The 22,851-nt window shown below is 39.7% G+C and overlaps 1 protein-coding gene across 1 annotated transcript; it reads left to right on the top strand.

Annotated features, from left to right (window-relative positions):
• Positions 1-10,098: 10,098 nt before the first annotated feature.
• On the top strand, positions 10,099-20,691 carry LOC148105950 (NLR family CARD domain-containing protein 3-like). Its single transcript, XM_087838008.1, has 4 exons — positions 10,099-10,110; positions 16,540-16,775; positions 17,473-17,523; positions 18,859-20,691. The coding sequence occupies exons 2-4, from the start codon at positions 16,547-16,549 to the stop codon at positions 20,655-20,657; spliced, it is 2,079 nt and encodes a 692-aa protein (XP_087694134.1). The 5' UTR covers positions 10,099-10,110; positions 16,540-16,546; the 3' UTR covers positions 20,658-20,691.
• The last annotated feature ends 2,160 nt before the right edge of the window (positions 20,692-22,851 follow it).

Below are 22,851 nucleotides of genomic sequence, written 5' to 3'. Positions count from 1 at the left end.
TATATATAACTTTCCTCACACTTGTAAAACTCTGTCAGTAGAATTCAATGGGGCAGAGTGACCTGAGCACAGGCCCACTCTGTGACACTCAGAGCTTTGTGGATATCATCTGCAGGTGCACGTACTGGGAGTGCATGTACAGGCAGCTTGCAGCCACTTTGCCACCACTTTAGGACAATGTTTACAGTAGACTGAGCCACACTGACTTTGAGCAGTCATTGTGCTGCTGCATGGCTGATGGCACTGTCCCTGCAGCTGTCAGGGACAACAAGAACCACTCAACTACCTCAGCCAAGCCCAGACTGTGCTGATGTTGTGAGCTGAGACCAAGACACTAACCCAGGATGGTGATATGATGGTGTGAGAGTGGGTGGATGAGCCCATCCCACCTTAAATATATAAATATCTGTAATGCAACACATGTTTTATGCAACATGAACATATTTCCCACGCTGTTTCATGTTGTGTTTCCAAGATTTCAGTTTACTGTAACTTTCATTTGTATTTCCTTCAGTCTGTTAATCTTGGAGCTTCTTATTACCAGGTGAGAACATGTAACCGTCTGTAGATGTGATGACACTATGGAGCGGGATCTCCTGTCTAGTGCTGCACAGAAAGCTGATGTCACTGCAGCTGCTAATATGTGCTGCAGCCAAGCCTACATGAGAGGGCTGTGCTGTGGAACAGGGTGGTGCAGGTGGTGTTATCTACATTTGAACATTAGACAACAGTCACATGAAGACACTTGATGTTGTTAGCTAAAGACCTACAATAAGAGAAAGAGAGCAGCAGCACTAGTGCAGCAACAGCAGCTAATGTTCTAAAAACACTGATCAATGATTTGACTGTAGCTGCTCCAACTGTCTGTCAGTGATGCTGTTGGAGATGAATGTTTCAGTAACACTGACTGAGACTGAAATGGTTTTAACACTGGTTTCATGTTCAGATAGATTTGACATGCTGTAAAATGTCACATATTTCTGATATATGTATAATACATAATCATGCTGTTACACACATTCATATTTGACTGTTACTGTATCATATTCAGTCCTCGTCTTACACTCAGGTGTTCATCGCAGTCACAGACGTGTCTGTAGTTGTTGTTGTCAGCCATGGAGGAACATTTCTGTGTGTGTGTGACTTTTACTGCTACCCTTCATTACATAATTACCAACAAGAATAAACTGTTAATTACCACCAAAGAACAGCTCACTTCCAGATGTTAGCTGCCAAAAGATTTTGTCAAATGTTTATTATCAACTTATTTTTTATTTTTCAACCTAAATATCACCTGCTTTAAAGCAGCCTGGTTGTCTAGCAGTACTAGTTTCTGTCACTAGATGGCAGTGTAGGCTTTGGTATGTGTTTGATCACTTTGTGTTTTTCTGTTTCTGCTGTGATCACAGCTGAGACGTGTTTGGTTCTGTGGGCCTTTCAGTTTCATCTAAAACCTCCTGAAAGTCTGAATAATCGTCACCTTCGTTGAGATCAGACAAAAGCACTAACTAACAATAACGACTAGTAAGTGCCTCAGTTACCAGAAATTACAGTCAGAGATGAGTATTTATGAAACCTCAGAGAAATCAAACTTCATAACATTTATAGAACCAGAATTATCCTGTATGTTAATCATCTGAAACATCATTATTATCTAAATACTTCATTAATCATTTTCTGAGTAATAAACCTATAATGAAGCACCTTGAGGTGACTTTTGTTGTGATTTGGCGCTATATAAATAAAATTGAATTGAATTGAATTGAATTGAATGCTAGCATAGACTGTGCCTGTAACACATTTGTGGCACACACGTACTACACATTCACAGCATCTAGCAAAGACACAATGATGACAATAATTGACCTAAAAACACAATCAGAAACATCAGGGTGGCTAAATATACATTATATGTGTGTTGTACAGTGTTGGGAAAGAAATGACACCGACCTCTCCCACAGGGGAATTGTAGCAAAGGGGAGGGGCCAAAGTGGTAACCCAAAATTTACAGGGTTGCACCAAAGAAGAAGAAGAAGAATGAGGAGGGGCTCCAACTGATAATAAACATAAGTGCAGACTTGGAGGTCCTGAAAGTCAGCTATAACAGGAACAGTTTGGTTCCATTAATAAACTACATACTAATGCTCACTATTGTGTAGTTATTATAAAGAAGAGTCCATGTGTCAGTATTCACACACCTGGCTTGGGTTTCTGCAGCTAATTGGTCACCTGTGAGGAGACAAACCCACAGCATGCAGGTCATTTCTACATCTGTTGGTGTGTCCTCAGTTTCCCAGCATGCCTTGGCTGTGCTCATGGAAGTGAATGAGGGGGAAAGATCTGTCCTGCTGCCCTGTCAGTACTCGGATTTCATACCTGGTGATCTCAGAGGACAAAAGCAGCGTTACAGCGGCGCACATCGATGAGAGCTGATGCTCTCAACACTGCAGACCTCCGCCTGTCTCTGAGAAAACCAACAATGGCTGTCAGCAGCGACTACACCTGCTCCACCAGTGCTGGGAGAGAAGAGCTGAGACTGACAGCTCTTTGTACAGGTCAGTACTGTAGAGGTCAGAGGTCAGTTTGCTGACAAACCATTTAAAAACATTTTTGAGCTAAAATCCACGGAAGTCACAGAGGAAAGACGAGACACTGCAGAGAGGATCCAGAATATTTGATGTTTTCTGATGACAGTTAAAGTTTCCAGCTATCAAAAAGTGTAACAGCACAGCCTTCATGTCCTTTCAGTTCTCCATCATTAATGATGACTGTCCGTTATAAATCATGTTGGCTAGTTTTCTAACTCAGTCCATGTCTCCAAAGCAAACTTGTGTCCCACACTTTCTGTGCTGAGTCTTCAGGGATTCTTTTCACTCGGTGCTGAACTAACTTTAATGAATTGGGGCTCCAAAGAAACCCCAGCCCTCCCTAAACAAGGCTAACAATGCAACAACTCTTTGGGCACTCTGTGGTGTAGCTATTAATCACAATCAGCTTTACTGACCACAGATATGCACACATGACAGCTTCATGACAGACACTTACTATATGCACAGCACATGCATGAGGACTGACTATAAATATCTACAGAGCCACTTCCTCTATCTGCTGCTGGTACATACCCGTCCTTCCATCATGGCTGCTCTCCTTGCTCCTCCTCTTTCTCTGCTTTCTGCTGTCTGAGGTTTTCACTAAGTACACGGTCAGTCGTGGCTGATGTCTGTGGTCTCGTCCTGAACAGTGGTTCTGCTGACACTCACTGGTCCTCTGACTCGTTCCTTCCTCGTGTCAGTGCTTTCAGTCTTCTCCTTTGGCGAGCTCATTATCCCAGCTGGGTATCTGATCAGGGCGGCGCAGGTGGTGATTGTCCACAGTCAGATCCACCTACGAGCATCTTTGAGGGAAACATCCTGGTGGCAAAAGACGTTGAGCTGAAAGTCAGAGTGTAGCTAGCATACAGCTAACGCTAAGTCATTTCAAAGAGTTCTCAGTCACGTCTGAGCAACAACAGGAAGTGCTGTGGACTTTTGGAGGAAACAGAAAGTTCATGTTGATGTCACAGCTCATTGCTCGCCCAGATCTTTGCACATCTGTAGAACTTTGCTGCAGAATGCAAAGCACACGTGGCTACAGGAAGAGTTTTAGCTCCAACTTTGTTGGAGCTGAACATGAGAAATCCTCAACACCAAGACTGATCACAAACACACAAAGCCCCGGGTCCACAAACTGTACGTGTCTCATTACAACACAACGTGACCAAACAACTATGTTAATAAGGAGAAAGCTGCTCTGAAGTCATTAGTGACATCACCTCCTCTGTCTCCACCCGCCTGCAGGCCTTCACCTCCTCATTCATCCACAGTCGGCCTCCCTCTGCTCCATCAGCTGACGTCCTCTGTACAACTACCTGCTGTAATCTTTGATTTCTTCTTCTTTGTATCCTGCAAAGCTCAAAATTCACTATAATACAAAGACATTTCAGAAACGCTGCACTGAGTGAAACAACAGCAGTGACCTAAATGAGTCTCCAGCGTATTCAAATAGATTTTCTGTGAAGCATTAAAATCAAACTTTTGTTTCTCATCCTTTCAGTTTTGTGCTCGTGCTGTTAGTCTGAGAAGCTCCTTGTTTGAAGTCAGCTCAGGATCATAAAGACTTCAAATCTATTTGATGCCTGAGTAACTTACATACGGAGAAACATCTGGATCAAATCCACACTGAATGTTTATGTGACACATTTAAAAGAAGTCTGTTGTTCACAGTCGTGCTTGTACAGAGTGCTGACAGCTGACAGGACCTAACAGAAATAATGTGTCTGTGCTGAATGAGACACTAACATAACACATGATGATGTTCATGAGTCTGATGGAAACACTGGTTCTTTCAGTCACTGGTGTCCTCACTCCAGTCCATGTGAGCTGGAACTAATGATTTGATCTTAATTGTGTCAATGTTGTTGGATCTGTTTACATATGTTATTAAAAACAGTTTTATCTAACGTGATCCTTTCATATTTTAATAAGTGTTCATTGTTATTATGGGCTGTAACAGGCTGACTGTGTCACAGAGGATTTCATCCTTTGTCCATCAGGACAGTCAGACAGAAATCTGCTTCCTGTTCCCAGTGTGAGCGTTTGTCAGCCTCACTGATGGAGGACGGCTCTCTCACAGTGTGCAGACATATTTAATTACTGCTAACAGTCACAGTTCATCGCAGCAGCTGTTTAACATGGACGTGAAAGAATCAGAGATCCAACATCTGACCTGGACCCACAGCACTGATCACTGATCACAGAGTCTGTTACACAGACTGACCGTTCTGTGGTCAAACATGAAGGCATCAACGTGACCTCTGACCTTTATCTACAGTGTTTCAGTCTATTTGAACTTTTTACTTTGAGCCTCATGATCACTGTGATAACATGTGATCATTCAGCCCCACGAGTTCATGGCTATACTGGAGGAAATGCATCTTTATTAGAAGGACCAGACCTCAGACCTCACACTTCCTTTCTTCTATTTGTCTGAAAATGAGACGTCAACAGCATCACATTAATGTTTAAAGCTCCCACGTGGTTTACATTTCCTCCATGGAAACAGGAAGTGCTGCTTTTAATTTGAAAACACATTAATGTTTAAAGCTCCCACGTGATTTACATTTCCTCCATGGAAACAGGAAGTGCTGCTTTTAATTTGAAAACACATTAATGTTTAAAGCTCCCACGTGGTTTACATTTCCTCCATGGAAACAGGAAGTGCTGCTTTTAATTTGAAAACACATTAATGTTTAAAGCTTCCACGTGGTTTACATTTCCTCCATGGAAACAGGAAGTGCTGCTTTTAATTTGAAAACACATTAATGTTTAAAGCTCCCACGTGGTTTACATTTCCTCCATGGAAACAGGAAGTGCTGCTTTTAATTTGAAAACACATTAATGTTTAAAGCTCCCACGTGGTTTACATTTCCTCCATGGAAACAGGAAGTGCTGCTTTTAATTTGAAAACACATTAATGTTTAAAGCTTCCACGTGGTTTACATTTCCTCCATGGAAACAGGAAGTGCTGCTTTTAATTTGAAAACACATTAATGTTTAAAGCTCCCACGTGGTTTACATTTCCTCCATGGAAACAGGAAGTGCTGCTTTTAATTTGAAAACACATTAATGTTTAAAGCTCCCACGTGGTTTACATTTCCTCCATGGAAACAGGAAGTGCTGCTTTTAATTTGAAAACACATTAATGTTTATAGCTTCCACGTGGTTTACATTTCCTCCATGGAAACAGGAAGTGCTGCTTTTAATTTGAAAACACATTAATGTTTAAAACTTCCACGTGATTTACATTTCCTCCATGGAAACAGGAAGTGCTGCTTTTAATTTGAAAACACATTAATGTTTAAAGCTGCCACGTGGTTTACATTTCCTCCATGGAAACAGGAAGTGCTGCTTTTAATTTGAAAACAAATTAATGTTTAAAGCTCCCACATGGTTTACATTTCCTCCATGGAAAAAGGAAGTGCTGCTTTTAATTTGAAAACACATTAATGTTTAAAGCTCCCACGTGATTTACATTTCCTCCATGGAAACAGGAAGTGCTGCTTTTAATTTGAAAACACATTAATGTTTAAAGCTCCCACGTGGTTTACATTTCCTCCATGGAAACAGGAAGTGCTGCTTTTAATTTGAAAACACATTAATGTTTAAAGCTCCCACGTGGTTTACATTTCCTCCATGGAAACAGGAAGTGCTGCTTTTAATTTGAAAACACATTAATGTTTAAAGCTCCCACGTGATTTACATTTCCTCCATGGAAACAGGAAGTGCTGCTTTTAATTTGAAAACACATTAATGTTTAAAGCTCCCACGTGGTTTACATTTCCTCCATGGAAACAGGAAGTGCTGCTTTTAATTTGAAAACACATTAATGTTTAAAGCTTCCACGTGGTTTACATTTCCTCCATGGAAACAGGAAGTGCTGCTTTTAATTTGAAAACACATTAATGTTTAAAGCTCCCACGTGGTTTACATTTCCTCCATGGAAACAGGAAGTGCTGCTTTTAATTTGAAAACACATTAATGTTTAAAGCTCCCACGTGGTTTACATTTCCTCCATGGAAACAGGAAGTGCTGCTTTTAATTTGAAAACACATTAATGTTTAAAGCTTCCACGTGGTTTACATTTCCTCCATGGAAACAGGAAGTGCTGCTTTTAATTTGAAAACACATTAATGTTTAAAGCTCCCACGTGGTTTACATTTCCTCCATGGAAACAGGAAGTGCTGCTTTTAATTTGAAAACACATTAATGTTTAAAGCTCCCACGTGGTTTACATTTCCTCCATGGAAACAGGAAGTGCTGCTTTTAATTTGAAAACACATTAATGTTTATAGCTTCCACGTGGTTTACATTTCCTCCATGGAAACAGGAAGTGCTGCTTTTAATTTGAAAACACATTAATGTTTAAAACTTCCACGTGATTTACATTTCCTCCATGGAAACAGGAAGTGCTGCTTTTAATTTGAAAACACATTAATGTTTAAAGCTGCCACGTGGTTTACATTTCCTCCATGGAAACAGGAAGTGCTGCTTTTAATTTGAAAACAAATTAATGTTTAAAGCTCCCACATGGTTTACATTTCCTCCATGGAAAAAGGAAGTGCTGCTTTTAATTTGAAAACACATTAATGTTTAAAGCTCCCACGTGATTTACATTTCCTCCATGGAAACAGGAAGTGCTGCTTTTAATTTGAAAACACATTAATGTTTAAAGCTCCCACGTGGTTTACATTTCCTCCATGGAAACAGGAAGTGCTGTTTTAATTTGAAAACACATTAATGTTTAAAGCTCCCACGTGGTTTACATTTCCTCCATGGAAACAGGAAGTGCTGTTTTAATTTGAAAACACATTAATGTTTAAAGCTCCCACATGATTTACATTTCCTCCATGGAAACAGGAAGTGCTGCTTTTAATTTGAAAACACATTAATGTTTAAAGCTCCCACGTGGTTTACATTTCCTCCATGGAAAAAGGAAGTGCTGCTTTTAATTTGAAAACACATTAATGTTTAAAGCTCCCACGTGGTTTACATTTCCTCCATGGAAACAGGACGTGCTGCTTTTAATTTGAAAACACATTAATGTTTAAAGCTTCCACGTGGTTTACATTTCCTCCATGGAAACAGGAAGTGCTGCTTTTAATTTGAAAACACATTAATGTTTAAAGCTCCCACGTGGTTTACATTTCCTCCATGGAAACAGGAAGTGCTGCTTTTAATTTGAAAACACATTAATGTTTAAAGCTCCCACGTGGTTTACATTTCCTCCATGGAAACAGGAAGTGCTGCTTTTAATTTGAAAACACATTAATGTTTAAAGCTCCCACGTGGTTTACATTTCCTCCATGGAAACAGGAAGTGCTGCTTTTAATTTGAAAACACATTAATGTTTAAAGCTCCCACGTGGTTTACATTTCCTCCATGGAAACAGGAAGTGCTGCTTTTAATTTGAAAACACATTAATGTTTAAAGCTCCCACGTGGTTTACATTTCCTCCATGGAAACAGGAAGTGCTGCTTTTAATTTGAAAACACATTAATGTTTAAAGCTCCCACGTGGTTTACATTTCCTCCATGGAAACAGGAAGTGCTGCTTTTAATTTGAAAACACATTAATGTTTAAAGCTTCCACGTGGTTTACATTTCCTCCATGGAAACAGGAAGTGCTGCTTTTAATTTGAAAACACATTAATGTTTAAAGCTCCCACGTGGTTTACATTTCCTCCATGGAAACAGGAAGTGCTGCTTTTAATTTGAAAACACATTAATGTTTAAAGCTCCTACGTGGTTTACATTTCCTCCATGGAAACAGGAAGTGCTGCTTTTAATTTGAAAAGCATTAGTATGTTAACATACTGTGTAGTATGTTAACATACTACACAGGTCATGAACAAGATTTTTTTTTAAATTTTCATTGTAAGTGGGATAAAAGTTAATTAAAAGTCGTCTAACATAAATGCTGTAATTTGATTATTTTAACAAACATGTAACTTGGATGGATTCGACGCTGGCGTGACCACAGTGCACACATCTAATGTCGCTCACAGTGGATCGCTCAGGGAGTTTGTGTGTTCGTTCAGACACATGAAAAATTAGAGGGAACATTGCTTGTAAGTGCAAGCTTTAAACTTTCATGGATGAGTAAAACTCATTAGAAACACTGGCGAGCAGTGAGTGAATAACAGGTCTGACAGCAGCAGCAGGGACGATGCTGTCATAGTTTAATGTGGAGTCTGTTTGCACTCAAACAGTGAAGAGCAAAGAAAAGAACTTTAATGGTTCTGGGTCCCTTTGACCCAACACTGTGGGTTTCTGTGTTTTGTATTATGGTTTATGTTCTGGTTCATTTACAGTCTTATTTATGCTCCTTTGAGTTTCTTATACTTCCTGTTTAGTTCCTTGATCATTAGATTCCCTCTGTGTCTCTGTGTGTCTCTGTGTGTCTCTGTGTGTGTCTATGTGTGTCTGTGAGTCTCTGTGTGTCTCTGTGTGTCTCTGTGTGTGTCTGTGTGTCTCTGTGTTTGTGTGTGTCTGTGTGTCTCTGTGTGTGTCTGTGTTTGTGTGAGGCCTGGTGCTCCATTCTATATTTCCTCAGCCTGTCATGTCTCTCTTGTCTCCTCTTTCCCTCGCTCACTCTCGTCTGCCTTTCCTCCACTCCTCTGTCAAGCTCACGTGTCAGTGTTGCGTTCCTTTGTTTGCTGTTTTATTGTGAAAGTCTTGTATTCTTTGTTCAGTGTGTTTCATTTTTCCTGTGAAGGTTCTCAGTCATACAGGTCATCGTAGTTTAAGGAGCATGGAAAGAAAAGCATCTGGACGTCTGTAAGTTGCTTGAAGATGTTTCGCCGTTATATTCGGGTCCTACCCTGTCTGCATTACGCAGCCAGTTCAAGACGAACATTTTTCTAATTTCCCAAACAGTAAATCAGTGTGTGTGCAGTTCTCTGCACACTCAGCAGGAAGAATTAGTGTGAAGCTTTAACTCTGTTGATCCTCTTTGAATCATGGATCAGCTGAAATGTTTAAAATGTTGTTCACACGTGTTGAACTGACTGAAGCTTCCAGTCACAGTGAATCAGTGTGTGTCAGTGAATGCATCGTGTGTGCTTCAGGCTCCATCTAGTGGACTGATAGTAGAGCAGCTGATGGCAGCTTCCTCTGCCTCACACTGCTGTCTGACTGCATTCAGCTGACACTGAGATGAAGCAGGAAAGAAGCAGCTGATATTTGGACAGCACACATGATGAAAGGAGGATTCCAGTTGATGTGCACATGAATGATTTGTGTTTCCTCTGCAGGTGAAGGTAGAAAGTGTGTGTGAGCTGATGTGAATTGAGCAGCATGGATCAGTGTGAGGACAGAGAGGAGGGAGTCCCTCCCTCTAAAAGCACTCTGTGTGGGGAACATGAGAGCCAGACCAAAGCTCAGAGGTGAGATGACCATCTCTAACTGTCCATGACTCTTCTCCATGTCACAGCTCAGCACTCACATCACTGCTCCATCATTATTCACAGGAACCAGCCTGGACCTCCACCCAGCTCTGTGTCTGCTGCAGAGAGGTGAGCTGTTAGTTGTTGGATATAAACTGCAGTACAAACACGTCGTTCCCTCAGTCCCATTTAAACTGTCTTTTAAAACAAGCCTTTGGTTTTTAAACAACTGAAAACCCACTTCAGCAAACAGGAAGTGATCAGAGCGTCCGTCCACTTCCTGTCAGGCCCTGCAAACATTTCATATTGAAGAAAAGTAGTTGATATCTCACATTTTTACTCCACCACATTCAACCGTTTTGACATTTTAGGCCACAGCATGAAACTCTTGTCACATGACTCCTGTTATGTTATAGAGTCATGTGACCACCAGGGAGGGATTTGTATGGATGTGTGTGAAACACATTCAAATCAATCTGATTCATCAATGGAAACATTTTTGGTGTAAAATGCACCAACACTGAAAACGCTGAAGATAAAAACACAACAAATGAAATATGAACAAATCGAGGCTTTGAATACACGTGTGTGTGTTTGAGACAAAGAGATAAATGATTGTGTGTCTGTCCTATTGCTGCATGAGGATTTTATTGTAGATTTTGTGCGTGTACGTTTTTGACCACGAAGGTGTTGAAAGGGTCTAAAACAGTTGGAGGCACAAGAGTAAACACTAGTGCTGTCAGTAGATTAAAACGTGACTAATTAATGACACAATTTTCTGTCATTAATCGTGATTAATCACAATTACTTGATCAATAGCTGCAGTTACATTTTTTCAACTTTATATTTAAGCCTGTAACAGACGTTTACACCATATAATGAAGTAAATGCAGAATAAACACAAAGAATGTTAAACGCTTCAATTCAAAGAGACTTAATAGTTTTCTTCAGTCTTTAACTCAGCTTCTCTCCTGTAAATACAACTTTGTAACAAACATATATACTAAAAGGTAAGTGTGCACTAATATATAATCTATATTACTGCTGTTAATGAAAATGTTTAATCAGATTCATCACAGGGTTACTGTGGATTAATTTGGATTAATCACGATTAAATATCATTTTTAATGTAAACTAATCAAATTTCATTTCATGAGCAAACAGACTCGAAAGAAAAGGGCAAATTTACACACTTAACATGTTTATTGAACGACTATAAACATTGATTAACCTCCTGAATGAGCCGACCCCCCCAGGGACAGTCCTGCATGCTAATGATGGGCTCTGCTCTGTACGTGCATGATTCTGTCAGCCACAAACTCCTCAGCTGATCCTGAATCTGAGCCCATCTGTAAAACAATCATTTTCTTCACAAGTCTGTGGAGGTGGCACTGATCGTGCAGCAGTCTAACACACTCTGTCACTCTTCTTCAAGTCTTTGACACGAGGAACCAAAACTATGTTATTAACAATATTAACAGGTCTGCAGTTTGTCCACTTGGCAGTTGTGTCATCAGTGCTTTGCATTATTGTGATATTTTAAGCTGGAAGTGCTTCGGTGAAAAGAAAATTCCTTCTGTCACAATGTGCAGAATCCTTCATGTTGGTTGGCTGGTCCGTCTTGTTATTTTTTTAATACTCAAACTTTCCATCAAGAGGTCAGTGTGTGTTTATCATCTTCCATATTGAGCTGATTGGTTCAGCTGCCCGTCACTAACAGATGTGCTGCACATCTGCACGTGTGCAAAGGTAACTCTACTTGGACAAACTGCCCGAAGTGCGTTGATAGAAACATTTCAGGGATTTTGAGTCGTTCTGCACTCCAGATGTGTCGTGTTAAAGATTTTTATCATGTTAATCATGATAACAGATGAACCCCCTAACCCTAACCCTACATGTTAATTTTGACAACACTGGTAAATCCTTTTTAATGTTCTTCTGTCAGATCATTGATTAGACTCGACTCCAAATACGAGACTCAGAAAACTCAAATGAAAACTCAAATCAAACCAATGAGAAAAGGACTTCTTGTGTGTAGAATGAAAACATATGGAAGTCGTCAGGTTTCAAACACTCAATGAATCTACTGCACAGTTACATTCAGGGACCTTTGGCCTCCTGAGAGCCTTAGTTGATGGTTCATCACAGTTTTACCTTCCAGTGAGTGAATCTATCAGTTTGATGAAGTCTCAAAGTTTCCTCTGAGCTTCTGCAACATCATCACTTCCATCACTGATGAAAGAAAGTTCATAGAAAACAGAAAATATATGAATATAATAACATATAAATAGCTGCAACTTGTATCTTTACTGAAGCTCAGTATTTGACACAGAGTTCACTCACATGTGATGTGACAATAGAAGTGATTTGATTTGACAGTTCAAACTCACTGCTGTAATAACTTATAATGATTAGTATAATAACTATAATATTGGCCATCTCATATTTACACTGACTTTAGTCTCATGAACAACATTAACTATTTGTTATTTACTAGCTAATCTTATATGACTGTTCAGTACAGATATGAAGCCCAACAACACTGCTACAAACAGGAGGATTTAGTGTTTGTGTTATTACGAGTGCTAAACAAGAAGAGTTCCAGATGGTACAGTGGACACATGTGTGACTGCTGTGATTAAAGCATCTTTCTTTCAGCTTAACGAGTGAACCGTCAGCTCGTTCAAACACACGTTAAAGTCCGTTTGGCTCGACACCACCGAACAGAGGCAGCAATATAACATAGCTAACATTAACAGTGCAGTGAATCCTGCTTGTGCCGTGATATTCAGGACTGCAAACCGAGCAGCATCACTGACTTTCAGCTTGTTGTGTTTGTGGATATATGACTGACTTTAATTATCCATAAAATCATCACATTCTCTGTTAGATTAAAGTCAACTATTGAACAACGTATGTTTTGAAGTAAAGGCTTTAAAACCAAGTTAGTACAAACATCGCTGATGTCACATAACTTTCCCGACATGTGGCCAACAGTAATGTTTTAATGTTCTTCATTATTACACATTTGCGCATAAATAAGTGACATAATATTCAGTACTTACTTTTCAAAGTTTACTCTTTGGCCACTCCGCTTCCGCCGTCTGCGGCAAAATTATCCAAACCACCGCGACGCTATGAAGTCTGGGATATGTTTGGCCATGAAGGCTACACCGACCCATCCTTAAAATTCAGGGAATTTTAAGGATGGGTAGTACCACATAGTATTAGGTAGCGTGGCTCTGCCATCATCTTGTTTTTTTGGCACATGAACCTTTCACAATAAAGCTCAAGATCCTGTTGAGAGTTTTCAAAATAAACGGAATCCGGTGAAAGAGGATGCAGAGAGCCGTCAGGTGCTAAAAAATAAACCTTAGACTCAAACGTTAGAACAGGCTTTTCCCCACAGCACACCGTGTAATAAATACTCACGAAGAAAATACAAAGAACTTACGTCAAAAAATGTATCGTTTCATACATTGGTCAAAACACTCGATTCCAGGTACATGACTCCCCACTGGAAACACTTCACACAATTCGAGTTCCCCGAGATTCACAGAATTGACAGAAAATGTTAAATTTCTGTGATTTATATCGTTATTGGGATGATAGATGTCTTATATCGGGATCAGAGATTTTGGTCCTATCGCACAGCCCTACTATCACCTCTGCTCTCCTGCTCACTAACTGCAGCCTGAGCGTGGTCACTGGTCCACCTACTGTCAGATTTGCACATCTGTTTGACCATAAGCAGTTATAGTGTCAACAACTGTTGGAGGTTGGAGGTCTTTATAATTACAGTGCAGGTGGATGTATAGATGTAGTAATGAATTGAATTAAACCTGTTGGCTTCTGTCTGTTTAAAAATCCTTTGTTATAAATGTTATAACAATATAAATGTTTGTTATATTGAATCTGCTTCAACAGGAAGTAATTACAACAACACAAATGTTTGCATTGTTTATTTATGCTGACTTCATTAGACCAAATAAAATTATTATATTAAATTAGTGAAAACATTAACAGATAATTAGATATTAGTTATCAGGTATGTCTAAGGCAAAGTGAGATGTTGAGACAGAAGAATCATGTTAGAAATTAATAAAACGAATGTAGATGAATGTAGTATTTATTTTCAAAGTGTTTTAATCAGATTTAGTATAAAAAGTCATAATTACTTGTACTCTAAAATGCTATGTTCCTATATAATAATACCAAATAATAGTTATCAATTTCTATTTGTACACAGACTTAACTCAAAGAGCATATGTCAGTCTCACTCTTTGTGTGTTTGACCTCAGCTGTCCCTCTAATAGACTCATTTCTAATGGTGTCCCTGTTTGCCACTCCCAATAAAACTCTGCCACCTCCACCTTTTGGGGTAGAGAGTACGTAACACAGAGCTGTAACTCTTAAAATTCTCCTCCTTTTTAAATCAAAAATTCACAGTTAGGAAAAAAACAACCAACAACAGAAAATCAAAACAATATCCTTGTGTCAAGGGGAAATTGTACCCTAGTAGTCATTATAATCTTTTAATAATATAAATTTACTTATGGTAGAATACTGCTTGTAATCATTTGTGTTTAGAAGTATATAGTTGATGGCATATTGAAAGAATGTCTCATCCTAGGAGGTCTGTGTAGCATGAAGAGGGGGGTGCGTTCACTCCTCTTCAGAGTGCTCTGGCTTTTACACCCACACCCACATCCTGGGAGCGTGGGAAAGGGGCATACCTTCTTTTATTGTTTTATGATAGGATAAACGTATCTCTATCTGTTTTACTCTAAGTGCCTTTTGTTTAGATGAACTGCTGGACTTCCAGACCAGCAGGTTTAGGGAAGTCTTCATGGGGTCACACTTTGCCCCCCCCCCACACGCACACATATACGAAACCACATCCCAATGTAATGAACAAACACACCCACCGATGTATATAAATAAAGACCAGGGCAGTGGCAGGGCGCGAGTCTCGGAGCGCTCACTTCTGTGCGAGTGTTCTGTGACTGCCCTTGCTGCAAGTAAAAACTGTATGTTTCTCCTCTCTGATTCGAAGCTGAAGAAGTGTCTTAGAATACATCTTTTGACACCTTGTGTTGCCTCGTCCACCTTCCTTTTGTTTTCTGTCCACATTACCACACTTAGAGAGACAAACTGTCACTTCTTATTTTTCTTATTACCATAGACAGCACACATGATGGAAAGGAGGATTTGAGTTGATGTGCACATTAATGATTTGTGTTTCCTCTCAATCATGTTTAATTTCAGGTCAGCTCTGTTTCACAAACATGTTCATATGTGAAGCGGTGTGTGTAGGAGTGTTTCCACAAACACAGCAGTCAGGGTGTAAAGAATGTAGGAGTAGTGATGGTAAATTTGATTCTTTTTACTGAATCGAGTTTTAATGAGTCACTCACCAAAGTGAATCGGGTTTTTTTGAGTCATTTGATTCACTGAGTCAGTTGACCAGAGAGTGCAAAAAATGTACATTTTCACTCAAACTTAATTTGTTTCTTTTTTCATGTAAATCCCACTGCTAAGATGAATGATTCTAAAAAAATCAACTATTTTATAGAGCAAAAAAGAGCAAAAACATTTCTAAAATTAAGCAATTTCCTATCAAAATTGCTTAACAGTCAGTTGGGCTTGTGAATCATGATTCACGAGTCAGTAAAGTGATTCTCGAGTATTGAACGATTCGTTCACGAATCGAACATCACTAGTAGGAGGTGTTTGTGTCTGTAGGACTCCAGCTGCTCCAGCAGGCATCTCCTTTGTGCTTTGCTTCAAACACAGTGTAGGTGGGAACTTCCACTCAGGTGTTGCTGGATGGAGGACGATGAATAGTTCAGTCAGGGTGAGAAAGTAAGAACTTTCCACCTGAAACCAGCAGAAAGAAGTTTGGACTTTGAAACTCCTGTGCTTCTGTAGAGCGAGTGCATCAGCTCCAGCCTGTGTGCAGCACTTAGTGCCTTTAAGTACAGCTGATGTTTGTCTGCTGTAATAGAGGAGAAACAGCTCATTAGGATCAACAGCAACCTGAGAATATCTCCAAGGACCAGAGTTACCCCATCATCAGATAATTATATTGGAACTGTTATATGACAATGTCTTCTTGACACCATGTTCCTGACTGCAGAGCAGATTTAGAAACCTCATGTCAAACTGGTGCCAGTATAATCTTGATAAAAACTAGTTTGAGTGTTGACTTCATATTACATTTTTCATATACTTCAGCTGATTTTAAGTTTTCTGGTTGTTTTCTAATTGTTCCTGGATCAGAGACTCCCTGTCAGACCGTGTTCAGTGGGGGCTTCATCTTTCCTCAGCCTTAACACCAGCTCTCCACAAGGCTGCCCCCTACTGTATTTTATTCATTATTGATTCTTTACCATTCAGTGTGTGATGTTATTCTCACCACAGAATAATCCAGAAAAGTCAGTCATAAGTAAAATCTAAATAATCCAGAATAAACATGTAATCTGCTGTGAAATATATTAAATAAGTAAAAAATAAAGTGTGGTGAGACCGTGATTCATGTTCTCTCATGACTTACAGGTCAAAGATGGAGGCGTCTGTTAAGGAGCAGCTGCTGGACATGCTGGATGATTTGGGAGAAAAGGAGCTTGACCGTTTCCACTGGCACCTGCAGAAGGGAGGTGATTTCACGCCCATCAAAAAGAGCCGCCTGGAGAAAGCAAGCAGAACGAGAACAGTGGATCTCATGGTGGAAACATATACTACTGACCATGTGATGGAGGTGGCGGGGTTGATTTTAAAGAAGATGAAAAAAGGTCAGTCAGAGAAAAAATAAACAGTCAGTGTGTTAGGAAGACACAACATTCTCATAATTTATTGTATATATTGAACTTAGTTTTCTCTTTCCTCCTCAAATAACCTTTGAGTATACACATCCAGTAATGCATATACTCTTATATATTGTACATATATTTATTACTTTCAGATTTAGCCATTCTTATATTTTGCTTGTTTTACGTTATTGTATTTTTGAACAACTCTGTTGCTTGTGAAGCTCGCACACAAGAATTTCACTCGCATGTACTGTACCAGTGTACCTGCACATGTGATGTGACAATAAAAGTGATTTGATTTGATTTGAGTACAAGTTTACATTTACATTATTTTGAATCTACACAGGTTTTGATTTTCATTTTTAAAAAGCTCATGATTTAAGGTGCACTTTCCTCCAACAGGAACTCCCTCAGCCTCATCACATCCATCAGAATCAGAAGGTAAGTATTCATCAGTCTGTCTGAAGAGACATGGATGAGGCAGAAACACATGAACTCTGAGCTGACCAATCAGAGCTCTGATCAGAAATAGTCAAACAAATCATGCTTTAGGAAAGTTATACAATGACTTCATAAAACATTTAAACCTTCACGCTTTCAAAATCAGTGCAACATGGTCCAGCCCTAACTATATGCTTTAGCAAAGAGGAAAGTTTTAAGCCTAATCTTGAAAGTAGAGATAGTGTCTGTCTCCCGAATCCAAACTGGAAGCTGGTTCCACAGAAGAGGGGCCTGAAAACTGAAGGCTCTGCCTCCCATTCTACTTTTAAATACTCTAGGAACAACAAGTAGGCCTGCAGAGCGAGAGCGAAGTGCTCTAATAGGGTGATATGGTATTACAAGGTCATTAAGATAAGATGGGGCCTGATTATTTAAGACCTTGCATGTGAGGAGCAGGATTTTCCGGACTTCCTGATAATAATGAATTACAGTAGTCCAGTCTGGAAGTAATAAATTCATGAACTAGTTTTTCAGCATCACTCTGAGACAGGATATTTCTAACTTTAGAGATGTTGCACAAATGGAAGAAAGCAGTCTTACATATTTGTTTAATATGTGCGTTGAAGGACATGTCTTGGTCAAAAATGACTCCAAGGTTCCTCACAGTGTTACTGGAGGCCAAGGTAATGCCATCCAGAGTAAGAATCTGGTTAGATACCATATTTCCATGATCGACCGCTGTTGAAGTAGCATCAAATACAATGAATTGTTTTAAAATTTTCAATTAAGCTCTCAAAAAACAACAAAAAGCATAAAATAAATAATATATCAGAAAAATCATCAAAAACAACTTATAGGAACAATAAAACAAAATTATTCGAAAATAATTGAACAATCAGACAAACAAATTCAACTTAATAACCAGGACCCAACTTTTTGGTGCTTATAATTCAAACGTTAAACTCAAATATAATCATATTAATAAACACCATCCAACAGGCAATACAACACTGTACCACAAAGGCAATCAATGAAAAACCACATCCCCATACCTGCAACACATAGAAATAAAGGCCTGTGAGTCTCCTGACAAAAGAAAACAGTGCATGCTGTTTAAAAAAAATGGTATGTTAACGTTACAGCTGCATCTTTGGGCTAAAACTCATTAAAAAAAAGTTAAATTAGTGAAATCTGCCATCTACAAAACTTATACCGAACGAGTCTGTTAACAACAGACCAAAATGCGGCAGTTCAGCTATACTCAAATTGCAGCTTGTGGTCTTAATAAACTTTCATTAGCTGAGAGCAACGTGGCAGTGACTTACCTCCGGCCATGCTGAAAGGAGCTGTGACCCGGGCACACATGCACGCGCCTACGAAGCGCACACAAACACAAAAAAACACACAGACACGGATGACATAGGCAGGAGATTAAAACACAAAATTAAATATTTCACTAAACAGAGCATGTTTTGGTGAAATTCAAAAGTATAACTCATATGCTACACAAACATCTAATGAGATTTAAACAAAAGTTATTAAGATGCAAATAGATGTATATATAAGTTGTTGGCAATGTATGGACCATAGTAGACTAATCATCTCAACTACTGTTTTTATTCAGAGATTCTTCAGAGGTGTCAACTTAAACTCAAGTCTAAGCTGAAGAAGAAGTTCGAGTGTGTGTTTGAGGGGATCGCTAAAGCAGGAAACCCAACCCTTCTGAATCAGATCTACACAGAGCTCTACATCACAGAGGGAGGGACTGCAGAGGTCAATGATGAACATGAGGTCAGACAGATTGAAACAGCATCCAGGAAACCACACAGACCAGAAACAACAATCAGACAAGAAGACATCTTTAAAGCCTCACCTGGAAGAGATGAACCAATCAGAACAGTGCTGACAAAGGGAGTGGCTGGCATTGGGAAAACAGTCTTAACACAGAAATACAGCCTGGACTGGGCTGAAGACAAAGCCAACCAGGACATCCAGTTCATATTTCCATTCACTTTCAGAGAGCTGAATGTGCTGAAAGAGGAAGAGTTCAGCTTGATGGGACTTGTTCATCGCTTCTTTACTGAAACCAAAGAAGCAGGAAGCAGCTTTGAAGACTTCCAGGTTGTGTTCATCTTTGATGGTCTGGATGAGTGTCGACTTCCTCTGGACTTCCACAAAACTACAATCCTAACTGACCCTAGAGTGTCCACCTCAGTGGATGTGCTGCTGATAAACCTCATCAGGGGGGAACTGCTTCCCTCTGCTCGCCTCTGGATAACCACACGACCTGCAGCAGCCAATCAGATCCCTCCTCAGTGTGTTAGCATGGTGACAGAGGTCAGAGGGTTCACTGACCCACAGAAGGAGGAGTGCTTCAGGAAGAGATTCATAGATGAGGAGCAGGCCAGCAGGATCATCTCCCACATCAAGACATCACGAAGCCTCCACATCATGTGTCACATCCCAGTCTTCTGCTGGATCACTGCTACAGTTCTGGAGTGTGCCATGAAGAAAAGAGAGAGTCAAGATCTACCTAAGAGCCTCACAGAGCTGTACCTACGCCTTTTGCTGCTTTTCTTAAAAACAAAAGGCACCAAGTATGATGGACGAGCTGAGACTGATCCACACTGGAATCCAGACAACAGGAAGATGATGGAGTCACTGGGAAAACTGGCTTTTGATCAGCTGCAGAAAGGAAACCTGATCTTCTATGAACCAGACCTGACAGAGTGTGGCATCGATATCAGAGAAGCCTCAGTGTACTCAGGAGTGTTCACACAGATCTTTAAAGCAGATAAGTTTGAAATGTTCCAAGAAACAGTCCACTGCTTTGTCCATCTGAGTGTTCAGGAGTTTCTGGCTGCTCTTCATGTCCATCTGACCTTCATCAACTCTGGACTCAATCTGCTGGAAGAACAACAAACAACCTCCAAGAGGTCTGACACAAAAGAATCTGCAGAGAAACACTTCTACCAGAGTGCTGTGAAGAAGGCCCTACAGAGTCCAAATGGACACCTGGACTTGTTCCTCCGCTTCCTCCTGGGTCTTTCACTGCAGACCAATCAGACTCTCCTACGAGGTCTGCTGACACAGACAGGAAGTAGCTCTCAGACTAATCAGGAAACAGTCCAGTACATCAAGGAGGAGCTCAGTGAGGATCTGTCTGCAGAGAAAAGCATCAATCTGTTTCACTGTCTGAATGAACTGAATGATCGTTCTCTAGTGGAGGAGATCCAACAGTCCCTGAGATCAGGAAGTCTCTCCACAGATGAACTGTCTCCTGCTCAGTGGTCAGCTCTGGTCTTCATCTTACTGTCATCAGAAAAAGATCTGGATGTGTTTGACCTGAAGAAATACTCTGCTTCAGAGGAGGCTCTTCTGATGCTGCTGCCAGTGGTCAAAGCCTCCAACAAAGCTCTGTAAGTAAATATGAACTCATCGCTTCATTCTTAAAATCATGGGAAATAAATCAGAGGTGCTCAGTTCAAAGAACACCGCCTTTTAATAAAAAATAAAAACATAGTCACTTAGTCAAATATGATACTTTAAATATTTCACTCCAGCAGAACATGTCATCATTTCTGAAATATTTTTGTCTTTAACTCTAATCAAAGCACAATCCAGATCCAGCCTATAAGAACGTGAGCGCTGATCATTCAGCCCATAGCTGGAGGATTTTTTTCATTTTTAGGGGCATATGGGGTTTTTTTTTCGTAACGGTATAAACACTAAAAGGTGGTATATTGGCCCGATGCTGGCAGATGTATAAAAATAACTCAACTTTTTGGTGGTGGCTATTGCGGAACTTTCACAGATTGAGTAACATTAGCAAGTGGTGGAGGCCAGCAGGTGCAACACGCTGGCAGGTGGATGATGGAAAGGTGAGGCAGGAGGAGGAGAGACCCGAGGCGGCCGCCGGTGTCGGTCCGAGTGTCAGGGGAACTGAACTTCAGGTGACCTGCAGTCTATCTGGGTCAGATATAAACCAAGTTTAGGTGGAGTTTATTTTCATTATGCTGACTTTTTACAGTCAGTTACAATAACTCGTACTGCGTACTAGCTAGCATGATGGAGTTTCTATACTGCTGGGCGGGTTATGATGATGTTACTGATAGTGAAATTTATTTTATTAAGGTTAATTAGTTTCCAACCGTCCCGCAAAACACGGAATCATCTCGTATTCAGAGAACATATTTGTGTTGAGCTGAAAAGGAACACAGTTCGGATGAAAAAGACACAAAGCTGGAGTTATTCTGCGTCTTTATGCTGCAGCTGTTTCTTCTTCTCTCATTGTCTCTCCCTCTTTCCCCTGTTGTTATTTCAATCATGAAACTGATCAACGATCAGCTGATCGGCTTTTCTCTCTTGTTTGTTTATTGCTCACTTTGCGCCAGAAAGAAGAAACCAGCGGAGGTTAAACAACAGCAGCACGTTTAAGCTTGATCAGCTGTTGTTAGAATTTAATATTAATTTCTAGTATCAGCTGATGTTTGCTGAAACCACAGCTGTAAAGCTGCTGGTCGTGATGTCAGTTTGGATATGTGGTGAGAGGGAAACATGAAGATGAAACCAGGAGATGTCCTTACTGAATCATCAGAGCTGAACAGGTGATGGAGAAACAGGTTTACCTTTTAGGTGACATGAATGAGTTGAAGTTATAAACTGTTTCTGAGAGACAAATAACACCAGGATCTTTTTCTAAGTAGCTGACAGCTGGTAACTGTGCAGGGGCGGGTCTAGCAGGTCAAGTTTTGCCAGCGGGCCAGGTAGGGCATTAACAGGGAAAGGGGGGCACAAAGAAATACTTTTCTATGTTATTCTCATTTAAAATGTTTAGCTTTTAACAAATAATTATCTGAGTCTTATACCAAACCTTTTCATCTGATGTAAAATGTAAAGAAATCATTATTGTACATAGTAATTTTTTTCAGAGTCCCATCTTAATTTCTTCAGAAATTAAGCCTTTAAGACCTACCATAGAACCAAGTCCACCAGAGCTTATATTATATTTTTACATGCTGTGGAGCCATTTTTGGGAGCATTTCATGTTGCTATACATCAATACAACCATTACAGCCTAAATTTTAATAATATATATGCATTAAGTGCATAGTAATTACACAAATTGCAAAAAAAGTGCAATAAACTACAAAAAAATTGAAAATAATTTTTGTTTTTTTTAAACATATATTTCTAGTTAGAGAAATTTAAGAGGCTTATCCCTCAAAACTGTAAATACAAAAAAGTTGCACAAAAAATCGTTTCCCACCACAGGAAATTTATTTTACGTGTCTTCATAGTTCACATACATACACCATACACCATTTTTTTATATACTGCAGGAAAAACGAAAATAAATATTATGATGCAAATTTGCAAAAAAGCAGCATATGCATCAAAATAAACTATTTCCAGCAGTGCAATATGAGTCCTAAGCATCCGAGAAACGACACAGAAAGTCATAAAGTCAAAGATAACTTTTAAAAACACCAGTATAGGCTCATGAGGCTCTGATGGTAAAAAACTACATTTCCGCAAAATGACGTCACTTCCGGTTTCTGACATGCAATAGTTCACGCTGATGGACGTAGGAAGTGTTACAAACAGCTGATCGGAT

The sequence above is a fragment of the Neolamprologus brichardi genome, chromosome 3 (genome assembly GCF_056152115.1).
Source record: "Neolamprologus brichardi isolate AB-2024 chromosome 3, ASM5615211v1, whole genome shotgun sequence".
Lineage (NCBI taxonomy): Eukaryota > Metazoa > Chordata > Actinopteri > Cichliformes > Cichlidae > Neolamprologus > Neolamprologus brichardi.
This window is presented reverse-complemented; position numbering and strand designations above follow the sequence as displayed.

Coding starts and splice junctions, on each gene's coding strand:
- LOC148105950 (XM_087838008.1), top strand. CDS start 16,547: ATGGAGGCGTCTGTTAAGGAGCAGCTGCTGGACATGCTGGATGATTTG. Junction 16,776..17,472: donor TTTAAAGAAGATGAAAAAAG/GTCAGTCAGAGA, acceptor TTGAAAGTAGAG/ATAGTGTCTGTCTCCCGAAT. Junction 17,524..18,858: donor GCTGGTTCCACAGAAGAGGG/GCCTGAAAACTG, acceptor GTTTTTATTCAG/AGATTCTTCAGAGGTGTCAA.